Source organism: Malus sylvestris, chromosome 10 (assembly GCF_916048215.2).
Source record: "Malus sylvestris chromosome 10, drMalSylv7.2, whole genome shotgun sequence".
Classification (NCBI taxonomy): Eukaryota; Viridiplantae; Streptophyta; class Magnoliopsida; order Rosales; family Rosaceae; genus Malus; species Malus sylvestris.
In genome coordinates, this window is record NC_062269.1 from 38,338,318 (window position 1) to 38,356,023 (window position 17,706).

The 17,706-nt window shown below is 36.6% G+C and overlaps 1 protein-coding gene and 1 pseudogene across 1 annotated transcript; both read left to right on the forward strand.

The window, feature by feature from the left end:
• Nucleotides 1-7,562: 7,562 nt before the first annotated feature.
• Nucleotides 7,563-8,598, forward strand: LOC126585433 (uncharacterized). The gene has a single exon (XM_050249865.1). It carries the CDS (start codon nt 7,728-7,730, stop codon nt 8,262-8,264), a length of 537 nt encoding a protein of 178 aa, XP_050105822.1. The 5' UTR covers nt 7,563-7,727; the 3' UTR covers nt 8,265-8,598.
• Nucleotides 8,599-13,320: 4,722 nt separating this feature from the next.
• LOC126586778 (trihelix transcription factor ENAP1-like) lies at nt 13,321-17,025 on the forward strand (annotated as a pseudogene).
• Nucleotides 17,026-17,706: the final 681 nt, after the last annotated feature.

The following is a 17,706-nucleotide window of genomic DNA, read 5'->3' on the forward strand; positions in this document are numbered from 1 at the left end:
ATTAAAGACGTACCCTGAAGGTACTACGAATTTGGGCAAATCAAATCCCAACGCATCTTAAATGGATCCAACCCTCTGATCCTTGGAATGATGTTTGCCTTGTTTGTTATGCTGACGCAGGTTACTTATCAAACCCGCACAAGGCAACATCCCCAAATAGTTATGTCTTTACCATTAGGGATATCGCAATATCTTGGAGATCCATGATATGACCTTAGTTGCGAAATCTTCGAATCGTTCCAAGACTCACCTGACTTCACTATGCCACAAGTGAGACATCGTTAGGATTTCTTGTTGAGCATATTTGAAGTACTTGCGGTTTTCATCCATCATTGAGTCCCAACGACGATCCATGAAGATTATGCCGCATGTATCAACCCGACCAAGCCATGATACATCAACGAAGTCAACACCAAGACATATTGCGTCCACATCTACATCAGCAAAGCATCAGTAGATTGAAGTCATGCAAGCCGATCCCAGATAACCTTGCCGACCTCTACACGACATTACTGCCGAAGTCAACCTTCCAAAAGTTTGTCCAAGAAATTGGTATGCCTAACTATTCATATACAATGCTTATATTTCTTATTTGGAAGTTATGTCAAACTCAGGGGGAGTATCCAGAAGTATACTCACTTGAACTTGATGTACTCTTTTTCCCTATGATTAAGAGCATTTTTCCCACTGAGTTTTTGCTACCTAACTAGGTTTTAACGAGGCACCCATCATGGGCTGATCATACCCTTGTGAGCTCTTCTACTTGCGTCCAAAAAACGTATAGTTTTGACTTAATGCAACTTTTCACTTTTCTCCTTATACTATGGGTTTTTCTCCCACCTTGGGTTTTACCATAGCGAGGTTTTGTGAGTTTGACCTTTTTAAGCATTCTTCCATTGATTTGAGACTCGCATTCGCTCATTGTGCCAACGACTTCATCAACTATACTTGCTTTATCACTGAAGACCTGATGCGCCATTTACTTGAGTATTTACACACTCAAGGGGGAATGTTGTAGTCCTATTGGAATAGGAATGTGATTGTGTAAATCCTAATAGATATGGGAATGTATCTTATATTCCTATTAGGAGTAGATTACCTATTAAATGTTGTAATCCTAAAGAGAAACATTTTTACCCATCCTACTACTATAAATAAATGCACAATGGAGTGGAATAACACACACCCACAATTACACATCTCTCTATGCCACACCTTCTATCTCTATATGGCCTCCATAATTGTTCAGTAAATTATACCTACAACAAAAAGAAATAAAAGTACACACATCTCCTTTTTTTATGTGTAAATTACATATTGCCCATTAAATTTCGTCTAATTTTACATTCATAAGCTTTTTTTTATTTTGGGAACTTTAACGAAAAGCTCCATGTATTGTTTACTTTAACGAAAAACCACATTTTTACACTAAAAAGTCAATCATGATATTATTTTATCGTTAAAACTCAAAGCCTTCAAACTTTTTTCATTAATTTTCCTTTTAATTTTTCTAATTTTATATAACCCTCACGATTTTGATAATTTCCCCGTTATCTATTTAAATAATCATCACGGACTCATGTCCAACTCAACTTTCACATGAATTGAAAAATGATGTGAACCACTCATTAAATAACACGTGAATGGCCGCAAATTAAAAATAAAAATACAACTTTTACAGATTATCAAAAAAATTATATATTCTAAAGGATATTGTGAGAGTTATAACAAAATTCAACCATAAGGCCTTCTATATTTCTTTTAATAAATAAGATGCTTTTTTAAAGGATGTAAGATAGTAATAACAAAAATCTATCCAAACTCAAACGTGAACATCAATAACTAAAATTACGTCTTAAGTAAAAAAAAAAACACGTTGTCTAATTAACATGACACATAAAACATAAAAAGCATAAAAAAAAACACGTTGTCTAATTAACATGAAAAAAGAGCGCCGCACATACAGCAACCCCAATAACGACACCGCCCTTAGTGTAAACTCCAGAACCCAGCATATAAACAAGAAGCCCCAAGACTCGTTATCAGTGGAAGCCTCCTGATACATTCCGTGAATACAAAACACAAATGACCAACTGTGACATGTCTCCCATGTTTTTAATTTCTAGCCCAGCCCTTGGACTGGACCATCGCCATAGGCCTAGGCTACTTCTGTGTGCCTTCCATTTGTACCAGAATGTCCCTATTTGAATCACCACTTCTATTGTGGGCTCACTTTGATATTGGCCCACTTTGTTTCCTCCATTACTCTTGAACTAGGACCACAACTTGTCACCATTAAATTTCCTCCTCATTTCTTATAAATTTGGAGGCTTTTTCACATTTAAGTTACACATCGGAATAAAAATTGTTAGATTGTTTAACCTAACGAGGTCTAACGGCTCTTATTCAGACATGTGAAATGTGCACTTTTGATGTGTGGTAGAGAAAACTCACACAAATTTGTTGGAGACAATCAAGGCACGTATATTGTTCCAGGCCCTAAATGGCTAAATCTTTAAGGCCAAGCCCTCTTGGTTAATTATGGTTGGCCTAATGATGGAAACTCACCATAAATGTGCTAAAGCCGTACTCTACTCTAGCATATTGATCATGAGTGTGTGGGCAATTGTTAACTATATATGCATAGCTGAAACACATACTTTGTGCATAAATCACCTAGATTTTTACGAGTGTCTATGTAGAAAGAAAGTTTAACCAAGTTTCAAAAATTAGTTTAAATGCATGATTAAAAAAATAAACTTATATAAGAGAAACATGTCAAACGTGTTTACTCGGTGTCCATTTAGACCTTTAAAATAATACAGGCCTAGAAACATTAGGCTCAAAAACCAACCTAATAGAACTAAAGGAAGCAGCTTCAAGAGCCATAAATGACCGCTCAACAATCTGGTTGGACGATCAACAAAGAGGCCAAGCACCTTCTCATAAAGTACTTCTCGACCATTTGAGGCAAGTAGGCAAACTAACTACTTTATAGCACAAGGCTCCATAAACAGACCCATTATAGATGTCAACTTCAAACCACATGTTAGCCATCAGCGAAAACAAAAACCTATGAAAAGACATAAAGGTTGTCAACTCAAGCGCTCAGGTCGACATTTCCTCAGCTACTCAAGACTAAGCGGAGCGCACAATACGTGTTAGCCTAGAAAACCTTGGAACTAGTTGTGAGCAACCGTCACTTCATCTATACGTGTCGACTAAATAGAGGAGTCATCAACAAGTTAAGCTTATGTGTTAAGATCATTTGATACTAGAGCGGTGAAGTATTTGAGAACCCAAGATCTTTGGGGCTCATTGGAAGCCTATCTAAGGGAGACGAGTACCTCTTATAATCGGTCAAATACACAAGAAAAAAGAAAAGATTACACTATAACCAAACGCATCTTGTAACCTATATCCAATACATATACAAAGCGCTACAGTGGACACAACCTAGTTTTTAAGGGTGAACCACTTAAACCTTGTTTTCGATTTCTTATAGTCTTTATCCCGAGCCTACCAAGGGCCAACCATACTTGTCTTTTGTTGACCAGATATTTTGAGCATTAACAAAACATAATCGTTAGAGCGAACCAAAAGCCACATATGTTAAAAGAAACACCATAACTCCATAATTCACCAGCCATGGAGAAACCAAATCCAAGAACTACCGTAAAGCACTACCAGAAAAAAAAAAATCACACCTCCCTATGATGTTATTGCAATTGTTGACGAATAAGTATGCTATGAGTCGTTTCCAACAAATATTAAAATTTTCTCCTTATAATTATTTATCAAGTGCACAAACCATAACCGTTACAAAAGCTCTCCCGAAAAGAAAAGGAAGGTAGCTTGACCTTGACACAATGAATGAATTCTCCAATAGCTTGATTTCTTGTCGTGGGGCAATCAAACAGGTTCCCGTAATTTTAGAATGGAGTTGAATTTTCAGCCGGCCGGATTTGGACTCTTCCCGAACGACTCAATTAATTATGTTTCCATTTGTTTGGTCTCCATTTACTATAATATATCCTCATATATAATCTCACGATAATTTATGAGAATTGTTAGTATTTCAAAAATCTCGTTTGACACTCCAAACTTTTTATAATTAGAAAGAAAAATACAGTTATAAGGAGTGTAAAATGAAATTTTTGAAGTGCTAATAACAATTCTCTAATGCACAGATTATTTATTTATTTTTGCAAATTTCCGGTGGACTTTGTGGGCTCCAGATTTGAATTATACCAAATCCACTATTTGAACACCTGCTGCACCTTCGATATAGTGGATATGTAATTTTTGGGTTCTCAACGCTAATTTACAAATATTCATGAAACAATCCAACCCACAAAAGTAATTATCACTGTTCTAAAAATTCCCGTCTAGCGCCACCTAAGCCTCGTTTAATGCCGCTCAGGCCTCACCTAGGCGCTAGGCGGTTGGCTATCACTCCAATTAATACCTAAGCGTTTGAAAATTAAGAAATGACGCCTAAACCTACTGAGGCGCTCGCCTAGACCGCCTAGGCACCCGCCTAGGTTGTGACTTACTTAGACAGAAAATAGATAACTTTCATTTTGCATTTTAGTTTTTTTTCAATAAATTGTAAGAAACTTGTTTAATACTTAAAGGAACACACATTATATATTTGTTCTCCATGTTTTCATTATGTTCCAATAGCTCATACTATATATGTCATTCCATTTTGTAGTTTATGATGAAATTATATATATTTTAAGTATAAACGGACACTTATTTACCCGAAATATAATAGATTTAATTAAATCCGCCTAGTCCGCCTAAGTGCCCGCCTAGACCCCGCTTAGCCGCTAAGGCGCTAGGCCCCAACCCGCCTCCCGACTAGCGCCTAGCGTCTTTTAGAACCTTGGTAATTATTGTTCGGGCCGTTCAGCAAAGGGATGTTTTAGTGGACAGTAATTGCTCGAGTGTATTTCTACTTTTAAAATAAATTGTCTGAGCAATTGACATTAATTTTTTTAAATAATTAATGAACATATAAATTTATGTTTAATTTGAAATAAGATTTTTAACCGACCTCGTCACATGTCATGATTTTGTATAATTTTTAATACTTATTTCTTACCTAATTACTATGAACCATTGTATTAAAATTTTTTTTGTAATCCAACACCCCATATTGTGCCACGTGGGCCACAATAGCTAATAAGTTTTTTTTTTTATATTTTTCCTTTATTTCTTAAAAAAAATTGTTGAAAAAATCAGGACCGTAGGATAGAAATCATGTGCAAATCGAATGGGTGAGGGATGAGTACGCCTACAGCGCGGGCCTAGCACTGCAGGGTTGGTCGGCCACTTGCACTCATGCGCACGTGAAGCCCACGCGCCTAACACAAAACAAAAAAAAAAAATTAATGTGGGTGACGTCACACGTCTTAAGGCGCTAGGTTGGGCGATTAAGGCACGACGAGTGAACACTCAGGCCTCCTTCTTTTGATTGTAGACCGACTTGTTTGGGCTGGGGCGGAGCTCCTTTTGTTGGTTTTGGTGGATTGAATCACCCAATCCCCCTTGCAATTGGGAGGGATGAAATTACTCTAAAACGTATAATAATGTTTTAAATTGAACAAATAATATTGCATAAAAAGCTTAAAACATATAACATCATACTATTACCCTGAACTACATCGGTGGTATTCGAAAGAGTGTAAATGAGTCATTGTCGTAGTTTAATTTTCCAATACAAAAATCAAGAACTCTTGTATATGGCCCCCTCCACTCCATAGCTCACATGTTGCCCGCTTTAATGGACGGGGCTTGTTGTGGATGGGACATAATTAACTGGCAATTATCAATCATTTTCGACAGTTTTAACTATAGCTTGCATTATTTTCTCATCAAATCTAAGGGTCGGTTCCAAGGAGATGTTCTAATTCTAAAGGACAATCCATGATAAATTTATACAATCAAATCAATCTTGAAAAAATCTTTCTCGAATAGATTAGGTTGAATAATTTCTTATGGTGTCACATCTTCTCTTTACATTTTTTTATTTACTTCCAATAGTATCTCTAAAGTCGTCTTAAGCTAAGATAAGGGAGAAAGAACTCTCACATCTCTCATGAAATCTACCTAATTTTAGAATGAAAAATTAACTCAATTCATAGTGATTTTGAATCTTAAGCTTACTTTCATTTGCTTTAAAAAGTTAATATAAAAGTAGGAACCATTCGCTTTCCACATCAAGCATATGTGAGATTAGATCAAAAACCAATTTTATTAATCAGAAGTTCGTGATCAATTGGTACACATTAAGAATATAGAAACGAAGTTACAAACAACTAGTACATAGTATGAACAACACGAACAATTGTAAACTGTTGATTGAAGTGAATTCACTAACGGTAGACCTATGATGTCAAGATGATGCAAGCAAAATCCTTTTGCAAAATAGGCAAATACATTCACACTGAGTCAAATCACTTTGCAATCCAAAAACCACAAAGAGATAAAGTTTAAAAGAAGTGATGTATCACACCTCACTTTCCAATGAAAACCACAACCCACATGATGTTGCTTGGGATATTGAAACTTTGAGAGATCACAAATCCCCTCTTTCAAAAGAAGATTTTCACTATGCCGCATTTTCCACGCGATCAAATATTCTGCATTCAAAATAAGTGTGGTTTTTATGTGGTTTCAATAATTGACTGACATATATTAAGTTTTCGACAACAAAATTAAGAAAATTAAATTTTTTAAAAACGTATCAATCAATAATTTGAGTAACAAAGATGCCACACCCATTTTAAACACAAAAGATTTGATCTCATTTCCCACCCCTTCTATTCCCATTTCACTCCCGAGTCCCAACAAAACCGATCGATTTCACTCCCTCTCAATCAACCCCACACATACATACAAGTAGCCTCCACACACTAAATTAGAAAATAGTAAAGTAGTTAATCAATCTTGTTACGACACGTGTCAGTCCTCAACTGAAACACTTGAGCTAGGGCACCCCTTTGCTGGCAGTCCCAGTCGTGCACGAACATGTGCCCTCCATAAGGACCCCCAATCCTTTAAAACCAACCCCAAATTATTGAACTTGGTGAAGGAGAAGGAAAGAAAGAGAGGGATGGGGTGGGGTGGGCCCTAAATGATGGATACCAAAAGGGCAAAGTACAGAGGGAGGTGCAATTATTCATGCCATGAATTTCATCCTAAGCGAGTCATAAGCAGAAAATTTCCTCATCATCTAGCTAGCTCATCCCACAATCAAAAGGTCTAAAAAAAATGAAATTATTTCAACACGTAAATTTAACACATTTTATAATAGAAATATGAAAATTTCACTTAATTATATTAAAAATGTTAGAACAAATGTATTAATTTTGTGTCTCTAATTATATTAAATAAATCGCCTAAAAGAAAACACTGATAATATATAATAGAGATATGCATTTTCTACTTATATTAAAATTGTCATAATAAATATATTAATTTTGTATGTCTAAATAAATTGTCAAAAAAATTGGTACTATTTTATAAAACCATCATTTGTTACAATCACAAAAAACAGAAAAGGGTTTTTAATTAAAGAGACTTCTGTATTCTCTCTTTCATTCACTACTTCCCTCACTTCCTCTCTCTCTCTCTCCTCTCTCAAAGAGAGACCATTGGAGGGAGAGAAAAAACATAGCTAGCTAGAAAGCAGGAGCAGCAGCAGGCAGCAGCTAGCCATGAAAAACACCATCAGGTGCTGCATCTCTTGCATTCTTCCATGTGGAGCTTTGGACGTGATTCGAGTCGTACACTCTAACGGCAGAGTCGAGGAAATCAGCGGCACAATCCGGGCCAGCGAGATCATGAAGGCGTACCCTAAGCACGTCCTCAAGAAGCCCTCCTCGTCGGCGTCCGATCACGACGGGGTCGTTCCCAAGATCGTGATCGTTCCGCCCGACGCGGAACTCCAACGAGGAAAGATTTACTTCCTCATGCCGATGCCTGCCGCTTCGAAGACGTCCGAAAAGAAGGGGAGGACAAGATCGTCGTCGGCGAAGAAGAAGCGAATCAAAGACGCCGAAAACAACAACGTCACCAACAACAACAACGTTGTTTTGAACAGCATCACCATGACCAACCTGTTGATAAATGATCGGTACTTGAGCGAAATACTGTCGGAAAAGCATTCGTCGCAGCGGGATCGGCGGCGAGGACGTGTTGGGGTTTGGAGGCCGCACTTAGAGAGCATTTGTGAGTCACCAAGTGATGTGTAATATTGGCGGATTTTCATTCTTTCGATCTTCTTCTTCTTAGTTTTATCATTTGTCTTAAAGGTTCATATATTTTAGTAGGGTTTGCAAAAAAAAAAAAAGTACTACTGCCAATTCTTTTTTTTTTTCTACCTCTTTTAATTTCCTTAATTTTCTGCCTTTTTCTTTGTTTTTTGTTTCTTGTTTTGTATATATAGAAAAAAAATAGGGAAAGAAGAAATAATAGGCAAACAAGTTCTATGAGAGGGTCTCAATCATTGGCTCATGGTAATTAATCCGTATGTCTGTCTGTGGTTTTTGTTTAATTATTTCATGCAATGGATATTATGAAATCTAATTAATCTTGTAATTTTTGGAGAGGGGTGAAGATCAAGAAACTAAATTGTTCTGGTTTTGCCTAACTCTCTGTTTTCTTTCGTGTGGAAGGAGGAGTTTTTTCTTCTTCTTTTTTTCTTTTATCAATGTGGAAGGAGGAGTTTATCTGAGGAAAGAGACTACTGTGCTGCATATCATACATATGGAAATGAATTAAAGTCGCAAGGTGTGATTGTGATATAATTATAGAAGTGGCATTGGAATATTTTATTTGCTTTATATCTTTATCTAAAATTATCTCTAAAATTGGCATAACCTCTCATTTTAATCTTTGAGATTGTCCCGCGTTCAACTATTTTGGTCATTCTGTAAGAAATCTCCGTTAAATTGAGGTTATATTTGTCAAATCAATCATTCTCCTTAAACTGGTGGTTTTTTCAATTTAACAGATATTTTTCACAGAATGAATCAGAATGATTGATGATGGACAATCTCAATGATCATTTATATCCATTTGAGACTATTTTGACTAAAAAACCAAATGGAAATGATCATCCAGCACCCAAGGTTGTCATCTGTGTCGGTAATCCTTTTATGTTGGATATTGATGTAATGATTACTACATATGTACATCAGTAGCTAGCTAGTTCTCATATTTTGTGCGAACACAACCACAAATATATTGTAATCGATCCATGCATTATCATATGCGTGGACAACAAATTGATATTGTAGGTCATATCTACGTCGTTATAATGAACATGAGTACGTTTTATTACATTACATCATGTTTGGTGTTCTAATTACACAAATAATTCCCATACGTATGTCAAATATGAAGATATGGATGGAAAATTAGTATGACAGTAAATGAGATAAATAAAAATTTATGCATCGTTTATTTTTATGAATTATATTACCGATTACATCTCCGTATTAATAGTAAAGCTGGATTATGGCATCAATTGTTATGATGATGATGATGATGATGATGATGATCAAGGTCATCTTGAGGATGGAAATGATAGTCCCCACATAGCTTTTTCCACCACATATAGGATAATGCAAATGTAAGCTTTGCACTAGCTTTCAAGTTTCAAGTGGGTATATGGCATGTCTTTAAGCATGTTGTTCTCTTTGAGAATGATTAATTAGATATAGAGATGGTGCGAATGGCATCCTGTAAAGGTAATCACAGTAGGGTTTGACCTTTTTTCTTGACATTGGCCGGTGGCAGAGGCAGATGGTTGAGACTTTGAAGAGCAACCCCATGTTCCGATCCCCATATATGAATTTTTTCCTGCGCCTGGCAGTCCCACCATCTGGGGCCAACCAAAAAAGGCATCGCAGAGTTCAGATATATGATTGAAATTGTATTATCTCATTCACTTGATCCTTTTGGCACATGTCAGACATCTTTGGGTTAATCTTCTTGCACCTATATGCAATAGCGGATGCAGAATTTATACTTTGAAGGTCCCAGTGGTAAATACAAATTTTTTTAGTCAGGAATTGAGCGCGAAGCGCATAAAAAAAATCAATTTATTTATTTGGTGGCTTGTCATGCATATATCAACATATATCAGCATATGCCAAAACAATTTGATGAGTGATATAAAAGAACTTGTTGAGTGAAGTCAACGCAACATGTCGAGATATTCTAGGATGCATTACATCAAACATTTAGTAGGCCCAAAAGGAACTTGTACCAAACATTCGTAGAGTCCTCGAAAAATCTTCGCATATATATTTTTTGGACTCGGATTCCTACTTCCATTGGCCCTTGCCTATATATACACGACATATAAATGATGCTTACAAATTTACAATGCATCATATATAGGGTTAGGGTTAGGATAGAGCGACACTCATTTGTTTGACACAATTTGGTAAAAGTCTACTACATAATGTATGTCAACAAACAAACTATTTATATTTAAATTTGTCATTTATAGAATCATAGATCATTGTTGCAAAAAGTTTAAACAAATCCAAAATCATTAAAATATTTATGTAGTATAGAAGATGGACATATACAATTTTGCAAAGAAACACTAAAGTAATAATAATTCAATCCAAATTTCATATGGTTTCGAATTTGCATGTTTTTTAGTAGACATGATCTTTAAAAGAAGAACTAAAAGATAGACAGTTGGATTGTTGTAATACATGATAACGTAAACTCTACAAAATATGTGTCAAAATGTGTATCGATGCCCCATTCCTAACCTATACATATGTATTTTTGATAATTTAAAGCAGAATTATTGAAGGAAAGGTACGTGACTTAAATGTGAAGATATGTATAACTAAAAAAATCTTCTGATACTGTGGTTGAAACAGTAGAATAATAGATTAGACAAATATCAGCTCCCACTGAAAACAATATTCAACCCATCATTCGTAGTTGAACATAACAAATTTATTTACAATTCACAAAAGTAAATAAATAATGAAAATGCCTTGCTACCAACTTTCTAAAACTAAACTCTTCAATTAAAGTGGACCATGCAGCAATTGACCCATACCCATAACCAGAAGATCGTAATGATTAAAAAGGGTAACCTCAAAATAATAAGATTCTTTGCTTTGTGATGGTTACGAAGGAACGTTTATGCAGTTTTATTCTTATTTTGTAAACAGATTATTTTTACAATTCGAACTCGTAACTTTTCGGTCATAAAAACTATTTCAAAAAAATTGAAAATAAGCAAGATCACAAGAGAGTAGAGAGGATGATATATTTTAGGGCCAACTATATATAAATCTCCTAAACTATTGTATTGCCCATGTTTCAATAGTTGTAATACATTACAAACTAATATAAAAATGACAAACTCTACATAAACCATTGACACCGTCCACATAAATTTGTCCTCGTCAACACAAAACATGCACTTGTTAGGCTGAAAATTAACATTTGTACTCACAGAAGGATTGACGAAATAGTTTAATTGTTCGTTTGAAAGTGCTTCTAAAAATAATTGAAAATGTTTTTGGTGTAATTAATTTTGGGTTTTAAAAGCATTTAAGTGTTTTTTTAAAGAAGCATCAAATATGTACTTTTTGCAGGAATCACTTAAATGTTTTTCCAAAATACGTACACTTGAATTTTTAATAAAGATTGATTTAAAAATTATTTTCAATTATTTTAAAATTACTTCTAAATGAGTTGTAAATCTAGGGTTTACAGTGGATGAGTTTGTAAACTGTATTACTATAGGCAATAGTTTAGGGGTTTTATATGTTATTTGATCCCATATTTCACTTTTGCATAAATAAACATAAACAAATGGGAAAGGGACAAATTGCAGTTCTTCCTCTTCCTCTTTTATATTCGAAACGGCGCCTCACACTTTTCATCGATTACAAGAACCACAGAAGGGCTGGTCGCTTTCTCCACCTTTTGCTTTCATTTCTTTGTGACATATAATTTTAGTTTCCTTGCATTTTAATTGTTGTTTATTTATTTATTTATTTTATGTGCTAACTGTGCCCTCTATTAGATATGAGAAACGGGTCATTGTGTTTGTATTATTTTCATGTTATATTTATTATCTTAACAGATTGTATTATGTTAAATTTTTATCCTAATGACTTCTTACAAATGATCTAATGACAACCCAACTCGTTAACGGATCATGTCAGATTAATGAGTTTTGCAAAAAATTGTCATGCCTAATGTTTAAATTTTGAAAATTGTTTACGTATCATAACCATTATCTTAACGAATTATTGACATGTGACCAGGTAACGATCTGAATCGTTAATCGGTAATATGAACGATCTGAATCGTTAATCGGTAATATGAACGATCTGACTCGTTAACAGTTGACCCAAAACTAATAATTTTCATATCATTTATTATCCGTTCACGGATCGTATAAAAAAATTTCGGAATTACCCACTATATACAAACAAAGTAGCAAGACCCACCCCCATGTTTGTCCATGAAAGTGTGTTTTATTTTCGTTTCTAGTAATTTTATTTCATTAATGCCATGAGGACGCACACAGTTCGTTCACTCTCATTGTCTGCAAACTCGGACTTTACATGTGGCAGATTCTACCAATTCTCAGCTCTCAGCCTAAGGACATTAATATGGCGTCCTTCAATGGAGCTCTGATAAATGCATGGGTTTATTTATTACGTTGAAAAATTACGTTGTCATTTTTTAATACGATTGATATTCCTATTCTAAATTAAATTAAATGAAAAAAGGTTTAAATTCGAAACGTAGTGTAAGTTTTCATCTAGGGTGAATAACATTTCTCCCACAAGTACGATAATTTGCTAATTAAGAACAATTTTCATGTGTGTTTGGTATATTATAACAGACTATTATAATGCGGGATAAATTTCTCTACTCTTGTGTCATTGCCCTTCTCTTTCGATCTCCCTCGTTGTCATTGAGGCTAGAAAAATTATTGGAGAAAGACAAATTGATCGACATACAATAACATGTGATGAATATCCGCCACACTAGTTCAAGATATACACGATTTTCATGGCTGTTTTTGGGTCAAGCTTATCTCAACAACTCGAAAGTTGGTAGAAAGTTGGCATAACTTGTCCCGTACGAACAAAGACTTGCAAGTTGTAGCAAATTTTCCTACTACAATCGTGCAGCAATTAGCTAGTGTTTGAACTTGTTAGCTGAAGTTGGGCACGCAATCAGCCAAGTTTGATAGTTTAAGACACCAAGTTTGTTTCTAGAAAAGTTAAATAGAGATCTAAAAAGAGAAGCTCTTATCGAGAAGAGATTCTCATTTTTTTTATTTATTAAAACATGAATTAGTTATGGGCTCACGTCACATTGAATTTCAACGATCTGAACCGTCTATTTTTTAAATTGCACCTCTTAGATCATCTTTGCATTAGCCAAATCGGAAATACAAATAAAAAGAGAAAATTATAGTTTGCAGTAAAAAGAGTAAAGAGAGAGATGGGGTTAAGTGGGTGGGACGGTAAAAAAAAAAATCCGATAAGGCGGAGAGTAATGCGATGGGGAACGGACCGAGCCGAGCCGGTAAATCCATCGAAGCCACTAAAGCCTTAATGACATCGACAACAAACCCTCACGCGCTCATCCCGGCGACCTCCCTCCTACACTCGCGCCTCATGCGGCCGGCGCTCTGCTCCCACCGACGCGACCCCTTTACTGCCTAACAACACCCACCCTCTCTCTATTCCCACCCACTCCCCAATTTTCCCACACCCAAAATCCACCCTTCCCGATGGGCGACCTAACCGACCTCCAAATAACGCCGTTCAATGCCGGCACCACCGCCTCCACCCCGCCCTCCTCCAAACCTCGGCCCATGCCCGTCCGCGAAGACTGCTGGAGCGAGGACGCCACGTCCACTCTCGTCGACGCCTGGGGCCGCCGCTACATCGAGCTTAACCGCGGGAACCTCCGTCAGAAGGACTGGCAGGAGGTCGCTGACGCCGTCAACGCCCTCCACGGCCACACCAAGAAGACCCACCGGACGGACGTCCAGTGCAAGAACCGAATCGATACTATCAAGAAGAAGTACAAGGTGGAGAAGGTTAGGGTTTCGTCCTCCAACGGAACCCTAACCTCGTCGTGGCCTTTCTTCGAGAGGCTCGACGCTCTCATCGGATCTAATGTCAAGAAGGTGTCTCCTTCGTCTCCTTCGCCTCAATCGCCTTCGCTGCCGGTCGCCGTTCCGTTGCCTTTGGGGTACCGGAAGACGCCGTCCTCGGCTCCGGTGGTGACGGCTGTGGCGCTTCCGCAGAAGCGGTCGGCATCGACTGCGGCGCTCGACGAGGGTTTCTTCAGGATGAATTACTCGGCCGTGGCTGCGGCTGCGGCTGCAGCCGCTGGGGCTGAGGATGAGGACGATGAGGATGAGGATGAGGACGATGAGGATAACGATGAGGCCGATGAGGAGGTTGAGATGGCGAGGGAGAGCGGAGGAGAGGTTGGAGGCGGTGGAGGAGGAGGAGAAGGGTTGAAGAGATTGGCGAGAGCGATTGAGAGCTTCGGGGAGGTGTATCAGAGAGTGGAGGCCGAGAAGTTGAGGCAGATGGTGGAGTTGGAGAAGCAGAGGATCCAATTCGCCAATGAATTGGAGGTAGAGAGGATGAGGATGATCATGGACACGCAGGTCCAGCTCGAACGGATTAAGCACGGCAAGCGGTCCGGCTCTAATGGTGAGGCAAATCTCTCATATTTCTTGTGTGTAAATTGTAGGATTGTTTTTGGTTTGTGTTTTTATTGTTAAATTGATTGGATTGTTTGATGTTTTATGTCTTTGTGTAAACATGGTAGAGCTTAATTTTATTTAACTTGTCATGGTAGTGGCCTGAAAGGGCCTTCCTTGAGTTTGAAGCATCTGTCAATTTTGAAGATCCAAACTTTACCCTGATTGGAAATTTTAGTTAGGGTTCTTGCTCGGAAGTTTGAACTGCGCCTTGGCAATGTAGTAAAACAATGATCGATTGTTGCGTTGCATATGTAATTGGAAATTGTTTTGCTTGTGTGCTGCCCCCAAAGTCTCAGTTCCTCCTCTGTATTGTAACATGAATGTTGTTGTGGTTGTTTGATTCCTAGACTTTTATGCACTTTACCTATCTGGCTAGTATTCTTAATGTGATTAGGAGGGGATACATTTTGTTGTGTGGGTTTCACAGCCTTCATGTATGAGAGCGATGTTTCAGAGATATGGAGAAGTTTGAATTATATGGAGGAATTTCGATGCTTTGTCGTAGGCTTAACTTAACTTGAACTAAGTTGTTTTGATATTGTTTTTAATTTTAGGAACAATGGGAGTTAGATAGCAACGATAAGTATTCTATGGACGCAAAATTCGTTTGTCTAGGGGTGGGAGTAGGTTGAGCTTTTTCATGGTTGTTGGGTGGAGCATCTGCCTGTTGGTTACCCCTAATTTCTTGACCCATGGTATGATAACCGGGTCTCCCTGGGATTCTCATGCATTAAGCACTCTGATCATCATCGTTCTCTGCGTAAAATTTCATTAGTTCTAGGAACTTGTTGGTTAATGTTGTATCAAATATCTTGATAATAATATGAAATGTGTGAAATGTCTAGTAATTTACAAGATTTGTTTCATAAGGAAAAATCTTCTAAATTATACGAGTGAAGAAACATGCTTGGTTACCTTAATGCCACCTTACATTGCATTCTTCTCTTACTTCCTCTTATTTTTACATTATAATTCCACTAAGTCGATTTCACGAACACAACTTATCTTGGCCTTGATGTTGTCTATAACGTTTCTTCGTGGATGTAAAAGTTTGTAAAGTTGAGCTCTGAGATTTTATTTTTAGATTTCTATCAATTTGTATTATGAAAGAACATAAAATATGTAACTTGAGTCTTTTAATTCATTAATGTCTCAGCCCTCTCGCTCACTCTTCCATCAGTGTGCCGTCTAAGATTTATATCTCATTTCTGTGTTAATAACTTTATGACTGCTCTCAATGTTTAGATTTAGAGAATGTTAAAAGCATCAGTTTCCGATTGCATAGAATGGCACCTTTCCAGGAGGGCAACATACGGAATGTTTTTAGCATGCCATTTATGCATAGCCTCATTAAGGTTCTGAATCACATGCTGTCTGATCTTTCTTGGATAACTTGATTGGCTAACATTGATGTAGTTAGTGCATGTTTCTGCCCCATACTTCCCTACGATATACAAGAATACGTTGCCTTGTTTGAAAATTTGTGCTTTATATTTCTTGTAACATCTGAGTGATCTCGATGGGAAATTTGATAAATTGATACAGAAAAGTAGAACTCCCCGAACCCCCAGATCATACAGCATTTTTCCTACTTGTTCTGGTCAACACAAGTTTGACGTTTAAACTATTTTACTGCACAGTTTTATTGTGTGATGTTTAGAGGGTCATTGATATTCAAGTTGAAATACATGATCTCTCGGTTAGCGCTTCTGCTCTTGGTACTCTTGAATTATGATATAATCATGTGTAACCTGGGTTAGCTCTTGTGCTCTTGATTTCGGTTTTGTTGCAAATTTGATTTCTAACAATGGTTTTATGGTTCTCTCTTTTACAGATGTTTACAGCTAGCTAGCCTAGTGCCGGAGAAGCTTTAACGGTAAACTTACGTGGGGGAAGCGTTATGTAGCATCTTCTTGATTATCCTAGGAAGTACATATTGTTGCAGCTGATGATACTGGACCTGAGAGAAACTACTGGCACCAACAGTCCCGGGTTTTATTTTCGGCTCTTTTCATCTCCTTTTTTTTTTTTTTTTTTTTTTTTTTCCAAAATTTACTATTATTCTCAACCATTCGGGAACAATATAATTGTCTTGTTAGTTGTACTCAGCCTTAATCTGGTCCAGTGAATTTGCTTAATATTAGTTAGCATTTTTTTTTTGGTTTGAACTCCAGAAATCTAGTTGTCTTGCGATATATAAAATTAGTAGTTAACTTGTCTTTGAATGTGTTTTCTTTTGCTTCTCCTGGCTTACCGTCCCTTCATCCCTTGTTTGTTTACTCTGTTTTGGTTCTTGGGCTTCTTTATATATCCGTTCAGGACCCCAAGATTCACTCACAAATACTACCAATGTAAATAAAATCAAACCATCAATTTTATATATTCGAGTTTTTAGTGTATGGGATGATGATGATATTCAATCTCGAAAGAAAGCTATTATTGGCAATCCAAAAAGGTCGTTAAGCACTCATATATAGTGAAAAAAAAAACTGAGAAATGAGAACTTGAGTGAGTCCCATCCAACGGATTAATTTAATTGTCAGTTCAAACGACAATACTTGCATTCAACCAGAGAGCGAACTTTTATCTTATGTAAACATACTTTTTTTTGTACATAATCAATAATAGATAGTGTTAAGTTTCTTAAACATCACTTAAAGATCATATTTGTGAAAAAGTCAATCAAATTAGAGAATGTTTAGTCATCTTTAACTATCAAACAAATTAACGTTTTTGTTAAATATTAATTAAGATCATGAGGATGAATCGTTCATTTATTTGATACATATGACTGGCTAAATGACCTTTAAATGTAATTGTTTAACAATGATTTTTAAGTAATAAACCGTCCCCCGTAAAGGTAAAAATTCATTAATCACAATTAGACGAAGAATGCATTA

Coding starts and splice junctions, on each gene's coding strand:
- LOC126585433 (XM_050249865.1), top strand. CDS start 7,728: ATGAAAAACACCATCAGGTGCTGCATCTCTTGCATTCTTCCATGTGGA.